Source organism: Nansenia antarctica, assembly GCF_963989245.1.
Source record: "Nansenia antarctica genome assembly, chromosome: 3".
NCBI classification, from domain to species: Eukaryota; Metazoa; Chordata; class Actinopteri; order Argentiniformes; family Microstomatidae; genus Nansenia; species Nansenia antarctica.
The window spans coordinates 18,397,161-18,417,826 of NC_137688.1; the positions used below are offsets into that span (position 1 = coordinate 18,397,161).

Sequence of the window (20,666 nt, forward strand, 5' to 3'; positions counted from 1 at the left end):
CATGACATTGAGTTGTATAGCTTATTGGTAGTAATTTCCAGTAGTTTGCTGTTGTACCTTGTGGATTTGCTATTGTGGAGAGGGCAGGAGAGCAGAGACGTGCTTTGAAATGTATTAGAATGGAGCGAAGAGAGAGCAAATGTGTGTGCCCTTAAATCGGAAGCCAATTACTATCCATAGTTCTGCAATCACACAAAAAAACGTTGGGGTTTGTTAAGCCTCATTATGTAATAACTGCACATTATGTAATAAAATCCCAAAATGTAATAAAAAGTCACTTTCAATATGTAATAACACCGCATTATGTAATAACCTGCACATTATGTAATAAATTGGCTGAACGCAAAATGTAATAATGTTTGCCTTTGTTAAGCCTCATTATGTAATAACTGCACATTATGTAATAAATCGCCTGAACGCAAAATGTAATAACATTTGCCTTATTATGTAATAAATGTATTACATGTTGTGCAGGTTATTACAAAATGCGGCGGTTGCACTTTTTTGTAACACAATTGAAAAAATGGAAATGTAATAAATATATTTGACCATGAAAAGCATTTTAATTCTCCAACATAAAAAAAAAAATCCAGAATTGCATGTTGTGTGCGCTTTTTATAACAATAATATGATCCCCTGAAGGAATGAGTTATCAGGTCTTCAGAATGTCTCCTAAACAAGCAAATTGCCATTGGGGGCTTCATAACTTGAGAAGAAAGCAACCAAATCAGCATATAATTGGTCGATAGAAATACTATTTAGTTTCAACACAGATTTTTTTTATGTTGGAGAATTAAAATGCTTTTGATGGCAAATATATTTATTACATTTCCATTTTTTCAATTGTGTTACAAAAAAGTGCAACCGCCGCATTTTGTAATAATCTGCACAATATGTAATACATTTATTACATAATAAGGCAAATGTTATTACATTTTGCGTTCAGGCGATTTATTACATAATGTGCAGGTTATTACATAATGCGGTGTTATTACATATTGAAAGTGACTTTTTATTACATTTTTGAATTTTATTACATAATGTGCAGTTATTACATAATGAGGCTTAACAGGGTTGGTCAGGCTCTCAGGGACAGGTTTTCAAAACGAAAAACAACAACTCTTCTCTTCCTTTTTTTTTCTTCCAACCTCTGTTTTTGACAGCTCATTGATAAAGATTTAAACATAAATGCCATGTGTTATGCTAAATTGAATTGTAATTTCAATGTACTTTCTGAATTGACTGAATTGAAATTGCACTTACCACAACCCAGCTCTGTGAGGACTTGAGTTGTTATCTTTTTGTTCCATTGGTTTTTTACTCTATGCTAATTTCCCTGGGAGAGGGTACTTGAATGTTGCTATAGGCATATTGTGTAATGAAGGTATTATGCCTTGTATCCTAATAACATTTGATGTGCGTAAAAGGGTCTCAGAATGTATCGAACATATTTAGCATGGATAATGCTGTGTGTGTAGTATCTCTAAGGCACTCATAGTGTCGCTCTTCACCAACCTAGAATGTACACCACTCCACCCACTGCTGTCGTATTGAAAGCTTTCTTGCCATTGCGTTGTAACGTTGCCTTTATCAGATCGCTGGTATTTTCTCTGTGGTTTCGTGTGGTTTATGCACGTTGTAGATTACCTTTATTTGATTGACTTCATTCTTCTGCATTTCTCCGTTTTATTGATCAGAATGGGAAACAAAGGATTCTCGATGAGAGGCTTGGTCTGCGGCTTTGTTATCTTTCTTCTGCATTCCTCCTACGGAGACGTGAGTTATTCTGTCCCGGAGGAGATGGAACGCGGGTCTGTGATTGGAAATATAGCCAAGGATCTCGGTCTGGAGACGAGCAGACTGTCCGCCCGTAAAGCTCGTATTGATAGCGAAGGAAAACGCAAACCGTATTGTGACATTAATCTGAGTACCGGGGATTTGGTTGTGGCCGAACGGATAGACAGAGACGGGATTTGTGGCAAGAAGGCTTCGTGCGTTTTAAAGCAGGAACTTGTGTTGGAAAATCCCTTAGAACTACAGCGCATTAGTCTTCATGTCCAAGATATCAATGACAACTCTCCACAATTCACCGAGGATTTGATTGAATTTGAAATCAGGGAATCTGCAGTTAAAGGAGCTCGTTTTTTACTGAATGAGGCCCACGATGCGGATATCGGGGAGAATACGGTTCAGACCTATACACTACAAAATAATGACCATTTCGTATTGAATGTTAATACGAAAACTGGCGGACGTAAATACAGTGAGTTGGTTTTAGATAAAGAATTAGATCGTGAGCAGCAGCACCAGTTGAAATTATTTCTTACAGCGATGGATGGTGGCACTCCGCAGAGATCAGGTACTGTAGTCATCCACGTCACTGTACTGGACGCTAACGATAATGCCCCATTGTTTAGCCAGGCCGTCTATAAAGCCAGGCTGCCTGAAAACTCTCCTTTAGACACTGTAGTGGTTACAGTCAGTGCTACAGATGCAGATGAAGGATCAAATGGAGAAGTAACGTACAACTTTGACCATGTTTCAGATGAATATGAAAATGTATTCTCTATTGATCAAAAGACTGGGGAAATAAGAATTGCTGGGTCAATTGATCATGAGGAGGAGTCATCATATGAATTGCAAATTAGAGCGAAAGATATACAAGGATTAACTTCGTATTCTACTTTAATGATAGAAATAACCGATGTAAATGACAACGTCCCTGAGATATATCTAAAATCTCTGACCAACCCCATACCTGAGAACGCGCCGCCTGGTACAGAGGTGGGCATCATTAACGTGCAGGATAGAGACTCGGAGAATAACCGACAGGTCCGCTGCTCCATTCAGCAAAACTTTCCTTTTAAGCTCGTGCCATCCATCAAAAACTACTATTCTCTGGTGACCATGGGAGAACTGGACCGAGAACTAGTGTCTGATTACAACATTACAATCACCGCCACCGACGAGGGCTCTCCGCCTCTGTCCTCCTCTAAAACTGTTCAGTTATCTGTAGCTGACGTCAACGACAACCCACCTGTGTTTGAGGAACAGTCCTATAGTGCCCACGTGACTGAAAATAACAAACCTGGCTCTTCCTTGTGCTCCGTTACTGCTCGAGACCCTGACTGGAGACAAAACGGCACGGTTATTTATTCTCTCTTACCCGGTGAGGTGAACGGTGCTCCGGTGTCCTCGTATTTATCAGTTAACGGAGACACAGGGGGGATCCACGCTGTCAGGTCGTTTGATTATGAACAGTTCAGGAGTTTTAAAGTCCACGTCATGGCCAGAGACAACGGTTCTCCTCCTCTCAGCAGCAACGTGACCGTTAGTGTCTTCATAACGGATGTGAATGACAACTCTCCTCAGATACTATACCCTGCCCCGGAGGGGAACTCCTTCATGACCGAGCTGGTCCCCAAAGCTGCCCACGGGGGGTCTCTGGTTTCCAAGGTGATAGCGGTGGACGCGGACTCCGGTCAGAACGCCTGGCTGTCCTATCATATAGTCAAATCCACTGATCCGGGACTTTTCACTATTGGTCTCCACAGCGGAGAGATCAGGACACAGCGGGACATTTCTGAATCTGACACCATGAAACAGAACCTCATTGTGTCAGTGAAAGATAACGGACAGCCCTCTCTCTCTGCTACCTGTGCCATGTATTTACTTATTTCTGACAACTTGGCTGAAGTGCCAGAACTTAAGGATATGTCTTATGATGAGAACAACTCCAAACTGACCTCGTATCTGATCATCGCGTTGGTGTCCGTCTCTACCTTTTTCCTAACGTTCATTATTGTCATCATGGCCGTGAGGTTTTGTCGCAGGAGAAAGCCCAGACTGTTGTTTGACGGAGCGGTCGCCATCCCCAGCGCGTATCTCCCTCCCAACTACGCAGAGGTGGATGGCACGGGAACCCTCCGCAGCACTTACAATTATGACGCGTACCTGACGACGGGTTCTAGAACTAGTGACTTCAAGTTCGTCAGTTCTTACAATGACAACACTCTGCTCGCTGACCAGACTCTGAGAAAAACTCCAACTGACTTCGTTGAAGAGCCTGACGAGTCCGAGGGGTCTTCAGAGGTAGGCATTACTGTAAAGACGATAGGCCACATTTTTGCGATTATCAAGGGTTTGTAAAGGTTTGAGTAATGTACGGTATTTTTTTGTATTTCATATTTAATGTGCTATTAGCCGGAGATGATTTCATCAAACGGCGCTTTCCAAACGAGACGCTTAGCTTCCAATTAGAGATGAAAAGCGTAATCAATGTGTGTCACCCACATTGTGTATCGAAAAGCTAAAGTGATCTCAAGAAAGCATGATAGGCTACCTTATCATTGCTATGATTGCGCACACGCTTTCAAAAAGACCCTATTATTCAGTAAAATCCATGACCGGTTAACTCAGTTGGTTAGAGCTCTGGTGAGAAGGGATGTGTGGATGATAAGGATGTATGTGGGGAAGGAGAAAGTTTGGCGAGGGGAGCACCTTATAATTGTGGGGGAGGATGGAGGGTTGGTTTATGATTGTAAATGAATAGTTTTTATTATTATTTTATTGTTTTGTTCTGAGTTGATAGGGGGCTGATGCCTACCTATGTGTTGTAATGTTTAAATAAGCTACTGTAAATAATGTAAATAAGTACATAATTTTTTTCATAATGAAAGATTAAACAAATAACAATAATCTGGTTAGAGCGTCGTGCTAATAACGCGATTAAGTGTCCCATGCCCCCTTCAGCTATCTTGAAATTACCCCTGCGTTACCTCCTTGCTTTAAGTAACTGTCCTATTTCATCCGTATATGAATGAATACATGAATACGGCAGGCTTATACTTTTGTTATGATAGGGGATTATGAATTTACACCTGATGGAGGTAGTCTACATAAACAAGAGATGCATTGAGAAGTGTTTTTATTTCACTTCAGATAATACATTCCGTGGGAAAGGTTTTCCCAGGTGTCGCTGTCCGTGGTGCTGAACGCCTTATTTCCAGGAGTTTGGGTAGTTTATGGATGTGACGGTCAAGACTCAGTTATCACGGTGGTGTAGCGTACAAGGTAGGCATTACTGTAAAGACGATAGGCCTAATAGGGCGTAACTGTAGGCGATGTGCAGTGTTTTCCTCCGGAAATCAAAGTTGAAAAAAAAGTTCTGTATTTCATTGTAGTTCATATTTAATGTGTTATTATGCAGATCATTTGATGATCAAATCTCGCTTTCTAAACCACACGTTTGTTTTAGATCGGGGCCTATCAGAGATGAATGTCGTTAATAATGTGTGTCACCTAAATTGTGTATCGGAAAAATCTGTAATTGTTTTGACTCAACTATTAGTCAAGAAGTTCATTGACTAATTCACTCAAATTACATTTTTAGATGAACATCAATATATCTCTCTCACTCAGTCAAATAGCTGGCTAGCTTCTTTTGTTTCTAAAAGTCGCAATGTTCATGATAAGAGATTTCTGACAAACGTTTTCCCTTTCCGACGTCAAGGCTAAAGTGATCTCAAAATAGTGAATGCAGAATGCGGGCATCGATGCCTCTATGCCCTCGCATACTAATCGAGCGCTCTAGCCGTTTGAGCTCATTCCACTTCTAATGCAATAGCTACGCTGATCTCAACAACTCATACACCAAACGCATAAAATCCACCTCCGTGAGACTAGTAGGCTATGTTATGGAGTTGATAAATTATACTGTATTCAATGTTACGTGCTACACCAGCACGTTCATAATAGCCATTAGACTGCGTAATGTCCTTGTGAACTGATGTTTTCGGAAATGAGTAGGCCATTTTTTTGGGCTCTAGAAATCACGTTTATACCAGTAAAATGTTTATTTTGGGGCGTGTAACTGGATTTGGTTCATTACATTTTTTCAATGAACAAGACATGCATTGAGAAATGTTTTGGATTTCAGATATTACAATAAATGGTAAGAGTTTTCCAAAGTGTCGCTGTCCGTGGTGCTGAAAGCCTTATTTTCAGGATATTGCAGTTTATGGATCTGGGGTTTAAGACACAGTAATCACGGTGTTGTGGCCGCACGTTATTCTAGACTTTATTCTACGCACTTACTCAAATTAATGGTTGTTATGCTGACTGAAGTAGGCTATTATACCACTATTTTAAAGATGTATATTTATTTTTTTAAAGATGTATATTTCGAAGCAATTCTGCAGATCTTTGCCCCTTTCTCGTTTTCTGTAACTTCATATCTTTTTTTTTTCATCTGTAGGCTATTACGTAGGCCTAGACCTTTGAGAATTAAAGTTACATTTAAAGAATAGTGTATTTTTGTCTCACGTGGTTTCAATGTGATTCTCTGTGGTTCTCTGGGTAAAATGTAAACTGAGGGCCAATAGGTGTGTCCAATACACACATGTGAACATGTAAATGCATGCAATGTTTCCCGGGTACTCACTGTGTCGCTGTTCACCAGCTGAGGTGGAATACTGTCTTCTCCACCCCCCAGTTTTAACGAATAACAATTTTACGTCTTATACCGGGCTGCAGAAAAGGGGGAGACGGACGCATTAGCCGTAGCATTGTGTGGTTACTTTTGTATTATTCGATCAGACCAACAAATATCTCATTTTGTAAAACATCACGTTGATAAGAGGATATGCCAAGTATGGGTCTAATCTCAATTTATCATCGCGTGACAACGATGGGACACAAAGGATTCGGACTGCAAAGATGTGGCGTTGCTTTCTTTCTTCTTGCGCTGCACTCCGTCTATGGAGACGTGAGCTATTCTGTTCTGGAGGAGATGAAACGCGGATCTGTGATTGGAAATATAGCCAAGGATCTCGGGCTGGAGGCGAGTAGACTGTCGGCTCGTAAGGCTCGTATTGATACTGAAGGGAACCATCCTTATTGTGACATTAACCTGAGTACCGGGGATTTGTTTGTTGCCGATAGGATTGATCGAGAGGAGCTTTGTGGAGAGAAGGTTTCTTGTTTGCTTAAATTCGAGTTGATTCTAGAAAGCCCACTGGAATTGCATCGTATATCACTTCAAATTCAGGATATTAACGATAATGCACCTGTGTTTCCTAAAGATTTGATCAAGCTGGAAATTAGGGAATCTGCTGACAAAGGCGCTCGTTATCGCGTGAATGCAGCCCGTGACGCAGACATCGGACAAAACGCTGTTCAAAGCTATTCTTTACAAAGGAATAACCATTTTGTTTTGAGTGTTCAAACAAGTAATACTGGTAGTAAATATGGAGAGTTAGTTCTTGACAAAGAGCTAGATCGTGAGCAGCAGCAGGAGTTAAGATTGATGCTCACAGCGATGGATGGTGGCACTCCGCAGAGATCAGGTACTGTAGTCATCCACGTCACTGTACTGGACGCTAACGATAATGCTCCAGTGTTTAGCCAGGCCGTCTATAAAGCCAGTCTGCCTGAAAACTCTCCTTTAGATACTGTAGTGGTTACAGTCAGTGCTACGGATGCTGACGAGGGGATAAATGGCGAAGTGACATATGAATTTAGTCCCATGTCAGATAAAGCAAGGAAACTATTTACATTAGACCATAAAACCGGAGTAATTACACTAAAGGGAGGTCTAGATTATGAAAAGGAAACCAAATATGAAATGTTTATAGAGGGAAAAGATGGATATGGCCTTTCATCTGACTCTAAAGTAATTATTGATATCACAGACATAAATGACAACGCCCCTGTGATAAATCTAAAATCTCTGACCAACCCCATACCTGAGAACGCGTCGCCTGGTACAGAGGTGGGCATCATTAACGTGCAGGATAGAGACTCTGAGAATAACCGACAGGTCCGCTGCTCCGTTCAGCAAAACGTTCCTTTTAAGCTCGTGCCATCCATCAAAAACTACTATTCTCTGGTGACCACGGCAGAACTGGACCGAGAACTAGTGTCTGATTACAACATGACAATCACCGCCACCGACGAGGGCTCTCCGCCTCTGTCCTCCTCTAAAACTGTTCAGTTATCTGTAGCTGACGTCAACGACAACCCACCTGTGTTTGAGGAACAGTCCTATAGTGCCCACGTGACTGAAAATAACAACCCCGGCTCCTCCGTGTGTTCCGTTACTGCTCGAGACCCTGACTGGAGACAAAACGGCACGGTTATTTATTCTCTCTTACCCGGTGAAGTGAACGGTGCTCCGGTGTCCTCGTATTTATCAGTTAACGGAGACACGGGGGTGATCCACGCTGTCAGGTCGTTTGATTATGAACAGTTCAGGAGTTTTAAAGTCCACGTCATGGCCAGAGACAACGGTTCTCCTCCTCTCAGCAGCAACGTGACCTTCAGTGTCTTCATAACGGATGTGAATGACAACTCTCCTCAGATACTATACCCCGCCCCGGAGGGGAACTCCTTCATGACCGAGCTGGTCCCCAAAGCTGCCCACGGGGGCTCTCTGGTTTCCAAGGTGATAGCGGTGGACGCGGACTCCGGTCAGAACGCCTGGCTGTCCTATCATATAGTCAAATCCACTGATCCGGGACTTTTCACTATTGGTCTCTACAGCGGAGAGATCAGGACACAGCGGGACATTTCTGAATCTGACACCATGAAACAGAACCTTATTGTGTCAGTGAAAGATAACGGACAGCCCTCTCTCTCTGCGACCTGTGCCATGTATTTACTTATTTCTGACAACTTGGCTGAAGTGCCAGAACTGAAGGATAAGTCTTATGATGAGAGCAACTCCAAACTGACCTCATATCTGATCATCGCCCTGGTGTCCGTCTCTACCTTTTTCCTAACGTTCATTATTGTCATCATGGCCGTGAGGTTTTGTCGCAGGAGAAAGCCTAGACTGTTGTTTGACGGAGCGGTCGCCATCCCCAGCGCGTATCTCCCTCCCAACTACGCAGAGATGGATGGCACGGGAACCCTCCGCAGCACTTACAATTATGACGCGTACCTGACGACGGGTTCTAGAACTAGTGACTTCAAGTTCGTCAGTTCTTACAATGACAACACTCTGCTCGCTGACCAGACTCTGAGAAAAACTCCAACTGACTTCGCTGAAGAGCCTGACGAGTCCGAAGGATCCCAAGAGGTATGTCTTAGCATACAGTCTGATCTTTATTTGTTATAGGTTTACAGCAAATCTTCCACAATTATGATAATACATGACATTTCTTCTCTCCCGATTCCATTGTTTGCCCTACTTCAAGTGTTTCGAAATGTCATATTAACTGAAATTCCGTAGGCTATTCTATAACGTATTGGTTGAAAATTGTGTTGTTCGGTGTGGATTTGCTATTGTGGAAAATAACTTTCTTTGAAATGTATTGGAATGGAGCGAAGAGAGAGTAAATGTATGCGCCCATAAGTGGGAAGCCAATTACTATCCATAGTTCTGCAATCACAAAAAAAACATTTTGCGTTGGTCATGCTCTCTGTGAAAGGTTTTGAAAAACGATAAAAGAAAAACGTTATCTCTTCTTTTTTTTCAACCTCCGTTTTTGACAGTTCAGTTCATTGAGAATTTGTTTTAACTCAAATGCCTTGTATTGTGCTAAATCATTGAATTGTAACTTCAATGTACTTCCTGAATTAATTGAATTGAAATTATACTGACACAACCCATCTCTGTGAGGACTCAAAGTATTATATTTTTGGTGTTCCGTTTTGTTTTTTACTCTATGCTAATTTCTAGTACTTTAGTGTTGCTATATATAGGCATATCGTGCATAGCATAGTTAAGATATTATGCCTTGTATCCTAATAACATTTAATTTACCTAAAAGGGTATCAGAATGTATCGAACATATTTAGTATGGATAATGCTGTGTGTGTAGTATCTCTAAGGCACTCATAGTGTCGCTCTTCACCAACGTAGAATATACACCACTCCACCCACTGCTGTCGTATTGAAAGCTTTCTTGTCATTGCGTTGCAACGTTGCCTTTATCAGATCGCTGGTATTTTCTCTGTGGTTTCGTGTAGTTTATAGCACCGGGCAAGCACACACATTACTTTTATTTGGATTGAGGTCATTCTTTTGCGCTTCTCAGTTTTATTGATCAGAATGGGAAACAAAGGATTCTCGATGAGAGGCTTGGTCTGCGGCTTTGTTATCTTTCTCCTGCATTCCTCCTACGGAGACGTGAGTTATTCTGTCCCGGAGGAGATGAAACGCGGGTCTGTGATTGGAAATATAGCCAAGGATCTCGGTCTGGAGACGAGCAGACTGTCCACTCGTAAGGCTCGTATTGATACCGAAGGGAACCGCAAACGTTATTACGACATAAATCTGAGTACTGGGGACTTGATTATTGCGGAGAGGATTGACAGAGAGGGGCTTTGTGGCAAGAAGGCCTCGTGCGTTTTAAAGCAGGATCTTGTGTTGGAAAATCCTTTGGAGCTACAACGCATTAGTCTTCATGTCCAAGATATAAATGACAACTCCCCGCAATTTAAAAATGATATTATCAAAATGGAAATAAGTGAATCTGCAGATAAAGGTGCGCGTTTTTCACTAGACGAGGCTCTCGATGCAGATATCGGAGATAATTCTATTCAGAGCTACACACTACAGAGGAATGATCATTTTGTGTTGGATGTTAAAGCTAAAGCTGGAAGAAGCAAGTACTGTGAGTTGGTTTTAGACAAGGAGTTAGATCGGGAAAGTGAACAGGAGTTTAAATTGATGCTCACAGCGATGGATGGTGGCACTCCGCAGAGATCAGGTACTGTAGTCATCCACGTCACTGTACTGGACGCTAACGATAATGCTCCAGTGTTTAGCCAGGCCGTCTATAAAGCCAGTCTGCCTGAAAACTCTCCGTTAGACACTGTAGTTATTAGCGTAAGTGCAAGTGATTTAGATGAGGGCCCCAATGGCGAAGTCAGGTATGAGTTAAACTATGTTTCAGATGAAGACATTAATGTATTTTCTCTCAATCATAAAACGGGAGAAATAACAGTAATTGGGCCAATAGATTATGAGGCGGAATCCTCATATGAAATGCAGATTAGTGCCAAGGATAGTTTGGGGTTGGCGTCATACTCAACAGTAATTATTGATGTCATTGATATGAATGACAACGCCCCAGAGATATATCTAAAATCTCTGATCAACCCCATACCTGAGAACGCGTCGCCTGGTACAGAGGTGGGCATCATTAATGTGCAGGATAGAGACTCTGAGAATAACCGACAGGTCCGCTGCTCCGTTCAGCAAAACGTTCCTTTTAAGCTCGTGCCATCCATCAAAAACTACTATTCTCTGGTGACCACGGCAGAACTGGACCGAGAACTAGTGTCTGATTACAACATGACAATCACCGCCACCGACGAGGGCTCTCCGCCCATGACCTCCTCTAAAACTGTTCAGTTATCTGTAGCTGACGTCAACGACAACCCACCTGTGTTTGAGGAACAGTCCTATAGTGCCCACGTGACTGAAAATAACAAACCTGGCTCCTCCGTGTGCTCCGTTACTGCTCGAGACCCTGACTGGAGACAAAACGGCACGGTGATTTACTCTCTCTTACCCGGTGAAGTGAACGGTGCTCCGGTATCCTCGTATTTATCAGTTAACGGAGACACGGGGGTGATCCACGCTGTCAGGTCGTTTGATTATGAACAGTTCAGGAGTTTTAAAGTCCACGTCATGGCCAGAGACAACGGTTCTCCTCCTCTCAGCAGCAACGTGACCGTTAGTGTCTTCATAACGGATGTGAATGACAACTCTCCTCAGATACTATACCCCGCCCCGGAGGGGAACTCCTTCATGACCGAGCTGGTCCCCAAAGCTGCCCACGGGGGCTCTCTGGTTTCCAAGGTGATAGCGGTGGACGCGGACTCCGGTCAGAACGCCTGGCTGTCCTATCATATAGTCAAATCCACTGATCCGGGACTTTTCACTATTGGTCTCCACAGCGGAGAGATCAGGACACAGCGGGACATTTCTGAATCTGACACCATGAAACAGAACCTTATTGTGTCAGTGAAAGATAACGGACAGCCCTCTCTCTCTGCGACCTGTGCCATGTATTTACTTATTTCTGACAACTTGGCTGAAGTGCCAGAACTGAAGGATAAGTCTTATGATGAGAGCAACTCTAAACTGACCTCATATCTGATCATCGCCCTGGTGTCCGTCTCTACCTTTTTCCTAACGTTCATTATTGTCATCATGGCCGTGAGGTTTTGTCGCAGGAGAAAGCCCAGACTGTTGTTTGACGGAGCGGTCGCCATCCCCAGCGCGTATCTCCCTCCCAACTACGCAGAGGTGGATGGCACGGGAACCCTCCGCAGCACTTACAATTATGACGCGTACCTGACGACGGGTTCTAGAACTAGTGACTTCAAGTTCGTCAGTTCTTACAATGACAACACTCTGCTCGCTGACCAGACTCTGAGAAAGACTCCAACTGACTTCGCTGAAGAACCTGACGAGTCCGAGGGATCCCCAGAGGTAGGCATTTACTGTAACGGCCACTTTTTCTTTAATTACTTCATTTCGTCCATGTGTTATTTATATTAAATGTTACTCTATGTGTAGGCCTATCTAACACCTACATAGGCTACTAATAGGGTATTTTACAAGCACACTGCGTAATGTGTGCACTTTCATTGATGCGTAAAAACAAGTAGCCTAATTTTCTCAGTCAAGGGGTTCTGAAACCCCAATGGGTGAGGTTATTTTTAGACCCGCTTTCAGGAATCAGTTATTATTATTTTTCATATTTTTACTTTGTTGTTTGTTTCTCAATCAGATTTGTTTTGATTGTATTTCAATTTAGAGTATTTCACAATTATCAATTAGTTGAGTTTTATCCTTTCACCTGCCAGCAGAGCTTCGTTGCAGATATTGATCATGTTGTATTGCAGACTAAACATTGTGTTTTGACAGATGTGCTTGATGCGCACAATAATTTACCTCAAAACTTCTGAGGTCTTAATATATTTAAAGTGTTATATCGGAGACGTGCGTGGTCTGAGAAGGTTTGATTGTGAGATTGTGAGACAGCTGCATTTAGAAGGGCTATTCCGTAGACGGAATACTCTGTGATTTAGTGGTATTCATGCTATTGAATGTTTTAAATAAGAGTGAGAGTTCACACTGTGAGAACTGTTTCCTCGTCGCACAAAATGTTTGATTGACATGTTTCAGATGACGATCTGTTATGTTGACTGAAATGTTCTAGTTTCGTGCTTTTAAGATTCGTTTAACACGAGTATGCAGATGTTTCCCTTTCCTCTACTTAGGCTAATGCAGTTCCGCTCTCTTACTAGATAATAATAGTAGTTATAGAAAGAAGGGTTTATTCCTAATAGTGTTGTTGTCTGAAGTGATTTCAAGGCGCTTTTTTCTTTGCACGAATTATGGTCCGCTAATTGTTTCCAGTCATACTGCACGTTTAGAAAAATATCAGCTATAGTAACATTAGTATAACGTCTGATATACTCACGGTGTCACTGTTCACCAGCCTCGGTTGAATATACACCTCTCTATCTACTGGTGTTGAAGAATACAAGGCTGAGGCTTTTCCTTATGCCGCAGAAAACCGTGGAGGCGCGGTATCAGCCGTATATGCTGTGTAGCTTTTTGTGTATCTTCTGGTCAAACAACGTATTTTTTGAGGAATATTTCTTCGACCAGATCCACCACACAATAGATGATAGGCTACTGTAGCCCCTGGTTGCTTTGATTTAACGATGGGACACAAAGGATTCGCGCTGCAAAGCTCCCTTTCTTTCTTCCTTGTTATGCTGCACTACGCCTATGGAGACGTGAGCTATTCTTTTCCGGAGGAGATGAAACGCGGATCAGTTATTGGAAACATAGCTAAGGATCTCGGTCTGGAGGAGAATAGACTGTCCGCTCGGAAGGCTCGCATTGACACCGACGGGAAAATAAATCGTTATTGTGACATTAATCTGAGTACCGGGGATTTGATTGTTGCGGAGAGAATTGACAGAGAGGAGCTCTGTGGAGAGAAGGTTTCCTGTATGCTTAAATTCGAGTTGGTACTGGAAGGCCCGTTGGAATTGCATCGTATATCAGTCATGATTGAGGATGTCAATGATAATTCGCCCATTTTCCCGAAGGATTTCATCAAATTGGAAATAAGAGAGTCGGCTGTCAAAGGTGCTCGCTACCGTGTTAACGAGGCCCATGACGCAGATATTGGTCAAAACGCAGTACAAAGCTACACATTACAGATAAATCCCAATTTTTTGCTGGGTGTTCAAAATATGGATGGAGGAAATAATGTTGAGCTGATTTTAGACAAAGAGCTAGATCGTGAAGAAAGGCAGGATTTGAGTTTGTTGCTTATTGCAACTGATGGTGGCACTCCGCAGAGATCAGGTACTGTAGTCATCCACGTCACTGTACTGGACGCTAACGATAACGCTCCAGTGTTTAGCCAGGCCGTTTATAAAGCCAGTCTGCCTGAAAACTCTCCTTTAGACACTGTAGTGGTTACAGTCAGTGCTACGGATGCAGATGAGGGGATAAATGGGGAGGTTTCCTATGAATTCAGTCGAATTTCGGACAGAGCTAGAAAAGTGTTTTCCCTTGACAAGACAAGTGGAGAAATTAAGGTGATTGGACCAATAGATTTCGAGGACAAATCAAATTATGAGTTGCGAATAGAGGGTAAAGATGGTTATGGTCAATCCTCTAATTCAAAAGTTATTATTGATATCACTGATATTAATGACAACGCCCCTGAGATAAATCTAAAATCTCTGACCAACCCCATACCTGAGAACGCGTCACCTGGTACAGAGGTGGGCATCATTAACGTGCAGGATAGAGACTCTGAGAATAACCGACAGGTCCGCTGCTCCATTCAGCAAAACGTTCCTTTTAAGCTCGTGCCATCCATCAAAAACTACTATTCTCTGGTGACCACGGGCGAACTGGACCGAGAACTAGTGTCTGATTACAACATGACAATCACCGCCACCGACGAGGGCTCTCCGCCTCTGTCCTCCTCTAAAACTGTTCAGTTATCTGTAGCTGACGTCAACGACAACCCACCTGTGTTTGAGGAACAGTCCTATAGTGCCCACGTGACTGAAAATAACAAACCTGGCTCTTCCTTGTGCTCCGTTACTGCTCGAGACCCTGACTGGAGACAAAACGGCACGGTTATTTATTCTCTCTTACCCGGTGAGGTGAACGGTGCACCGGTGTCCTCGTATTTATCAGTTAACGGAGACACAGGGGTGATCCACGCTGTCAGGTCGTTTGATTATGAACAGTTTAGGAGTTTTAAAGTCCACGTCATGGCCAGAGACAACGGTTCTCCTCCTCTCAGCAGCAACGTGACCGTTAGTGTCTTCATAACGGATGTGAATGACAACTCTCCTCAGATACTATACCCGGCCCCGGAGGGGAACTCCTTCATGACCGAGCTGGTCCCCAAAGCTGCCCACGGGGGCTCTCTGGTTTCCAAGGTGATAGCGGTGGACGCAGACTCCGGTCAGAACGCCTGGCTGTCCTATCATATAGTCAAATCCACTGATCCGGGACTTTTCACTATTGGTCTCTACAGCGGAGAGATCAGGACACAGCGGGACATTTCTGAATCTGACACCATGAAACAGAACCTTATTGTGTCAGTGAAAGATAACGGACAGCCCTCTCTGTCTGCGACCTGTGCCATGTATTTACTTATTTCTGACAACTTGGCTGAAGTGCCAGAACTGAAGGATAAGTCTTATGATGAGAACAACTCCAAACTGACCTCGTATCTGATCATCGCGCTGGTGTCCGTCTCTACCTTTTTCCTAACATTCATTATTGTCATCATGGCCGTGAGGTTTTGCCACAGGAGAAAGCCTAGACTGTTGTTTGACGGAGCGGTCGCCATCCCCAGCGCGTATCTCCCCCCCAACTACGCAGAGGTGGATGGCACGGGAACCCTCCGCAGCACTTACAATTATGACGCGTACCTGACGACTGGTTCTAGAACTAGTGACTTCAAGTTCCTCAGTTCTTACAATGACAACACTCTGCTCTCTGACCAGACTCTGAGAAAAACTCCCACTGACTTCGCTGAAGAGCCTGACGAGTCCGAGGGGTCCCCAGAGGTAGGCATTTACTGTTAAGCTTTTCAGTCTCAACGTGTCAAGATAACTTTACAATGACAACAATTTCATTTAATACGTTTTTGACATTGCTGAGAGGTGAGCTGCCTTCAGCTGCTTACAAATATTCCACCAGGATGAGCAAACTCACTTACAGATCAAAACTTGTATTAACATTATAGGCGTACAACTATAGGCTACAGATAACATGACCACATAGTTTGTATACTTTTAAAGGGTATCTGTGAAATTTGTTGGAACAACCTACACATTTAACTCCACATTATGTAAAGACCACTGATTTGAGTCCCTCAAAACAAAAAAGACTACCATTTGAGTTAATTCCCCTTCGAGTTAATTCAACTTCCTACACCACAGCTTATGTGATCTCAAGAACGCATGGTACACCCGTTCCCATGCCCTCCTGCAGCGATGTTGAAATAACCACTGCGATAACTCTTGTCTAAAGTGGCTGTTATGTCCATCATCATGTCTAGATATTGACCTTCAACATCCACCATTAATCAACAACATCAGATAAATAATATTTAAATTAGTCCACAATCGTGAGACTAGTGTTTTAGGAGTTGATATATTATATTATATTTAATGTTACCTGCACCACCAGCGCGTTGAACTCTGATACACTCGACTGTGTAATGTCCTTGTTGATTTGGTTTCCCTTCTAAGCTCATTGCATGTTTTCAATTTGGTGATGAATGTCACACCTATTCCACAAAGCTCGATAAAGTTCTAAGCCTCGATAAAGTTCTAAGCCTCGAAAATGTTAGCTTGCGTTCGGTGCCATCAATGTGGCTCAAATAATTCGCTGCTTGGTTGAGCTCCTTCTGAGTCAGATATAATTAGCCTGGTCCCGACCAGGCTAAAACACAGGCTATAGTCATCCGTGCGTCAAAAAAGGCTCACAGGCGGAAACTAAACCCTGAACGAAAGTTCCTCATGTGTCTTTTAGGAAATATTAGTTCCCACTTCACATGAGATAGATAGATTAGATAGTTTGACTGTGTGATAGATAGATAATTTGATATTTTGAAAGTGTGATCGATCGATAGATAGTTTGATTGTGTGATAGATAACTTGATATTTTGAAAGTGTGATAGATAGATAAAGAAAAGAGTGTAAAAAAAAAAAGAAGTAATTGTCTCAACTTGCATTGCCGTCATGACAGCGGTCTGGCCGGCGTAGTGGTTAAGGCTGCGGACTCGAGTTCCAAAGGTTGCGAGTTCGAGACTTGACTAAGTCATTCATTTTTTTTTTTTTACATTTAACCGAAGATTTCATGCAAAGGTTTCAAACACCATTGTAATCGTGTCAGTTCTTGTAAATTAGCCTGCACCATAATTTTATAGCCTACAATACTTTTTTAGATGAGATTTTAGATTAGATTCAGACAACGAAATGCAGTAAAAAGTGCGTCTGTAGAGGGATTCGAACCACTGATATAAAATGACGAATAAATCCTATGGCAGCAGTCAATACCACTAGGCCATTGTGGCGATATGATGGTTTGTAGCCTGCTGCAGATATCACCACAGTAGTAATATTCATTTATTAAAATATGAACATATAACAATAACTGGGGCTAGTATGACCTACGCATTTAATCGGTCAGCAATTTCTTGCCAAACCATTTCCCTCGCCTTGTTAATTGCGGCAGTATTGCACTATTTTACATTTTATTTTTCCGTTTTCATAAAAATCAATAATTCGGAATGCTGCGCAAATGTAGTACCCCTGCAGAGTGGAGTATCTTCATTTCGACAGATCGACACTTCAGGGCTTTTTATGTCTGCGTGCACGCGCCCATATCGAAGATTTGTAAGCCTGTCTTCTGTGAACACTGATGACACAAGGCTGATCCTCATTCGAGGAATCACCTGAGGCTTGAATACCAATCTCGAGGTCCCTGAGCGCCGCATTTAATTAGAGCGCCGCTATATTAAGCCACCTTTAGTGAAACGGACCCCTAACAGAGACTTGTTGAAAACGTTGTCCTCTATATTACTAAATATGTTTGAAACGTTGTCATACGCAAGTCTCTAAAGTGTTTTTAAATGAATACGGCAAGCCTACCTTTGTTATGATAGGGATGATGGGTTGACATCTGATGGAGTTAGCCTCCATCAACAAGAGATGCATTGAGAAGTGTTTGGATTTCAGATATTACATTCCGTGGTAAACGTTTGCCCAGATGTCGCTGTTCGTGGTGCTGAACGCCTAATTTCCTGGAGATTGGGTAGTTGGATGTAAGGGTCAAGACACAGTTATCATTATCACAGTGCTGTGGCCGCCTATGTCCGAAGTTTTTCTATGTAGGCCTAGTTCCTCAGATTACGGGTTGTAATGTTGTGATGGGAAATATTCCTGGCTGAGGCCATCAGTAAGTGTGGAAGGTGTGGGGAGAGTGGGGTGTATATGAAGATGAAGAAGGAGATGTTGGAGGGAGTAGCACCTTTCTACAGGGAAATATTGTAGGCGTGGGGAGAGTTTCTACCATGGGTGTCTTATGAATGTGAAAATGTGAGACAGGTGTGGAAGCAACCAGTGTTTTTAAACCCAAGGATAAGGTATGAGGGGAAGGAATTGTAAGACAGGGTAATGATGAGGGCTGCGTTGGGAAAGGCGAGGGATTTGGTGTATGAATTATGCCTGCAATTAGAGATGAGATGTGGGAGGGGGAAGCGAGAAATATGTTAAAAAGGATTAAAGAGGGGATGCCAGTGGAGTGGAGGGCAATGGTGGATAGGGAAGTGGAGGAGGAAGGGGAGTGAAGAGAGTTCTTTATAGGTGAGGGGGATGTCAAAATGAAAATGGGAGGTGTAAAGACATGGATGATATACAGGATACTGAGGAATGGGAAGGTGAGGAGCGGACACAGTGGGACATTTATGAATCTGACACCATGAAACAGAACCTTACCTGACGACGGGTTCTAGAACTAGTGACTTAAAGTGTGTTGGTTCAGCTAATTCCCCTTCTAATACAACTACCGTGTAGCCTACTCAACAACTCATGTTATACCTAACAGTCCTGCTACACCAAACGCATAAAATCCACGTCCGTGAGAGTAACATGTTACAGATTAGATACCTTATACTGTGAAATGCTACCTGCTATACCAGCACGTTCATCTCTAATAGACATTAGACTGTGGTCCCTGTTAAGTTCATTTTGAGGATACGCTATTGAAAGCCCTCTTTCGGCATTACGTTTTATTTATTTATAACATTTTGCACAAATAAATCACGTTTTTCCCCTTAAAATGTTTATTTTGAGGGGTGTAACTGGATTTGGTTTCCATTCTAAGTTCATTACATGTTTTCAATTTGGTTGAATATCACACCGTCAAAGATAGATTTGTTGCAAATATCATTATATAATGTATTTTTAAATGAATATACCGGTACCTTTGTTATGGTCGGGGATGCAGGTAGCCTACATAAACAAGAGATGCATTGAGAAGTGTTTTGGATTTCAGATATTTCATTACGTGGTAAAGGTTTTCCAAAGTGTCGCTGTCCGTGGTGCTGAATGCATTATTTCCAGGAGTTTGGGTAGTTTATGGATGTGACGGCCAAGACACAGTTATCACGGTGTTGAGACTGCATTTGTCCGACGTTCTTTTATGCAGTTTCTCAGATTCTGGATTGTCATGCTGGCTGAAGTAGGCCATTATTTAATCAGATTAGTATGTCTAAGAAATTCTACAAATCGTTGCCCAGTACAGTTTTCTGTAAGTTCATATCGGTTTTTTATCAGTATATGCCTTGGCTTTTGAGAATGAAAGTTACATTTGATAACGTAGTCTTTTTTTACTTTCTTTTTTAAAATTGCATTTGTTATTCACTATTGCAACTTTCAAACACAATGTTAAAGGCACAATAGTTTTTCAGCGAAACGACCTAGGCTCTCAGCTAAGGGATGGGGCTGGGGTAAGGGAACCCCTCTCAAATTCATAGATTATAGTCTAAGTGTAAAAATAACATGATAGTTGAACATAATTTGAGCGAAAAGGGACTATTGAAAAGATTCTCAGATATAAACACATCAGATATATTTAATGCACTTCATGAACACTGTCACCACTGTTTCCTGACCACACAAAATGTTTGAAGTTTCAGTTCTGTTGTGTTGACTGAAATGTTGCATTCTTACGTTTACACGGGGATGTTATGTTTGCCCTTTCCTTTTACTTAATCCAGTGTCGCTCTCTCAGAGTACGAGTGTGACGCATAAAGCGTGGTCCAACAATTGTTTCCAATCATGCACATTTAATAAATGAGTATAATGTCGGATATTAACTCCTGGTGTCGCTGTTCACCAGCTAAGGTGCAACATACACACACCCATTGATGTTGCCGAATACAAAGCTTCTACTGCAGAAAAACCGTGGACGCGGAGATATATCAGCAGTACATTGTGCTGCTTGTTGTGTATTTTCTGGTCAAATCACATATTCTTCGTTGGAATATTTTCATACATCGACTAAGAACAAGCATACTGGAGATATTATATAGAGTCTTTATTGTAGGATGGGACACAAAGGATTCGCGCTGCAAATATGCGGC

General features: G+C 42.2%; 3 protein-coding genes across 3 annotated transcripts; all 3 read left to right on the forward strand.

Annotated features, from left to right (window-relative positions):
• Positions 1-1,698: 1,698 nt before the first annotated feature.
• On the forward strand, positions 1,699-9,118 carry LOC308153812 (uncharacterized protein; the record flags this gene model as incomplete). The annotated part of the gene is made up of 2 exons (XM_080527000.1): positions 1,699-4,141; positions 6,639-9,118. The coding sequence occupies 2 exons, from the start codon at positions 1,699-1,701 to the stop codon at positions 9,116-9,118; spliced, it is 4,923 nt and encodes a 1,640-aa protein (XP_080383126.1).
• A 936-nt stretch (positions 9,119-10,054) lies between these two features.
• On the forward strand, positions 10,055-12,517 carry LOC308153813 (protocadherin beta-15-like; the record flags this gene model as incomplete). The annotated part of the gene is made up of 1 exon (XM_080527001.1): positions 10,055-12,517. One exon carries the CDS (start codon positions 10,055-10,057, stop codon positions 12,515-12,517), a length of 2,463 nt encoding a protein of 820 aa, XP_080383127.1.
• A 1,175-nt stretch (positions 12,518-13,692) lies between these two features.
• Positions 13,693-16,098, forward strand: LOC308153815 (protocadherin gamma-A12-like; the record flags this gene model as incomplete). Its single annotated transcript, XM_080527003.1, has 1 exon — positions 13,693-16,098. The coding sequence occupies one exon, from the start codon at positions 13,693-13,695 to the stop codon at positions 16,096-16,098; it is 2,406 nt and encodes an 801-aa protein (XP_080383129.1).
• Positions 16,099-20,666: the final 4,568 nt, after the last annotated feature.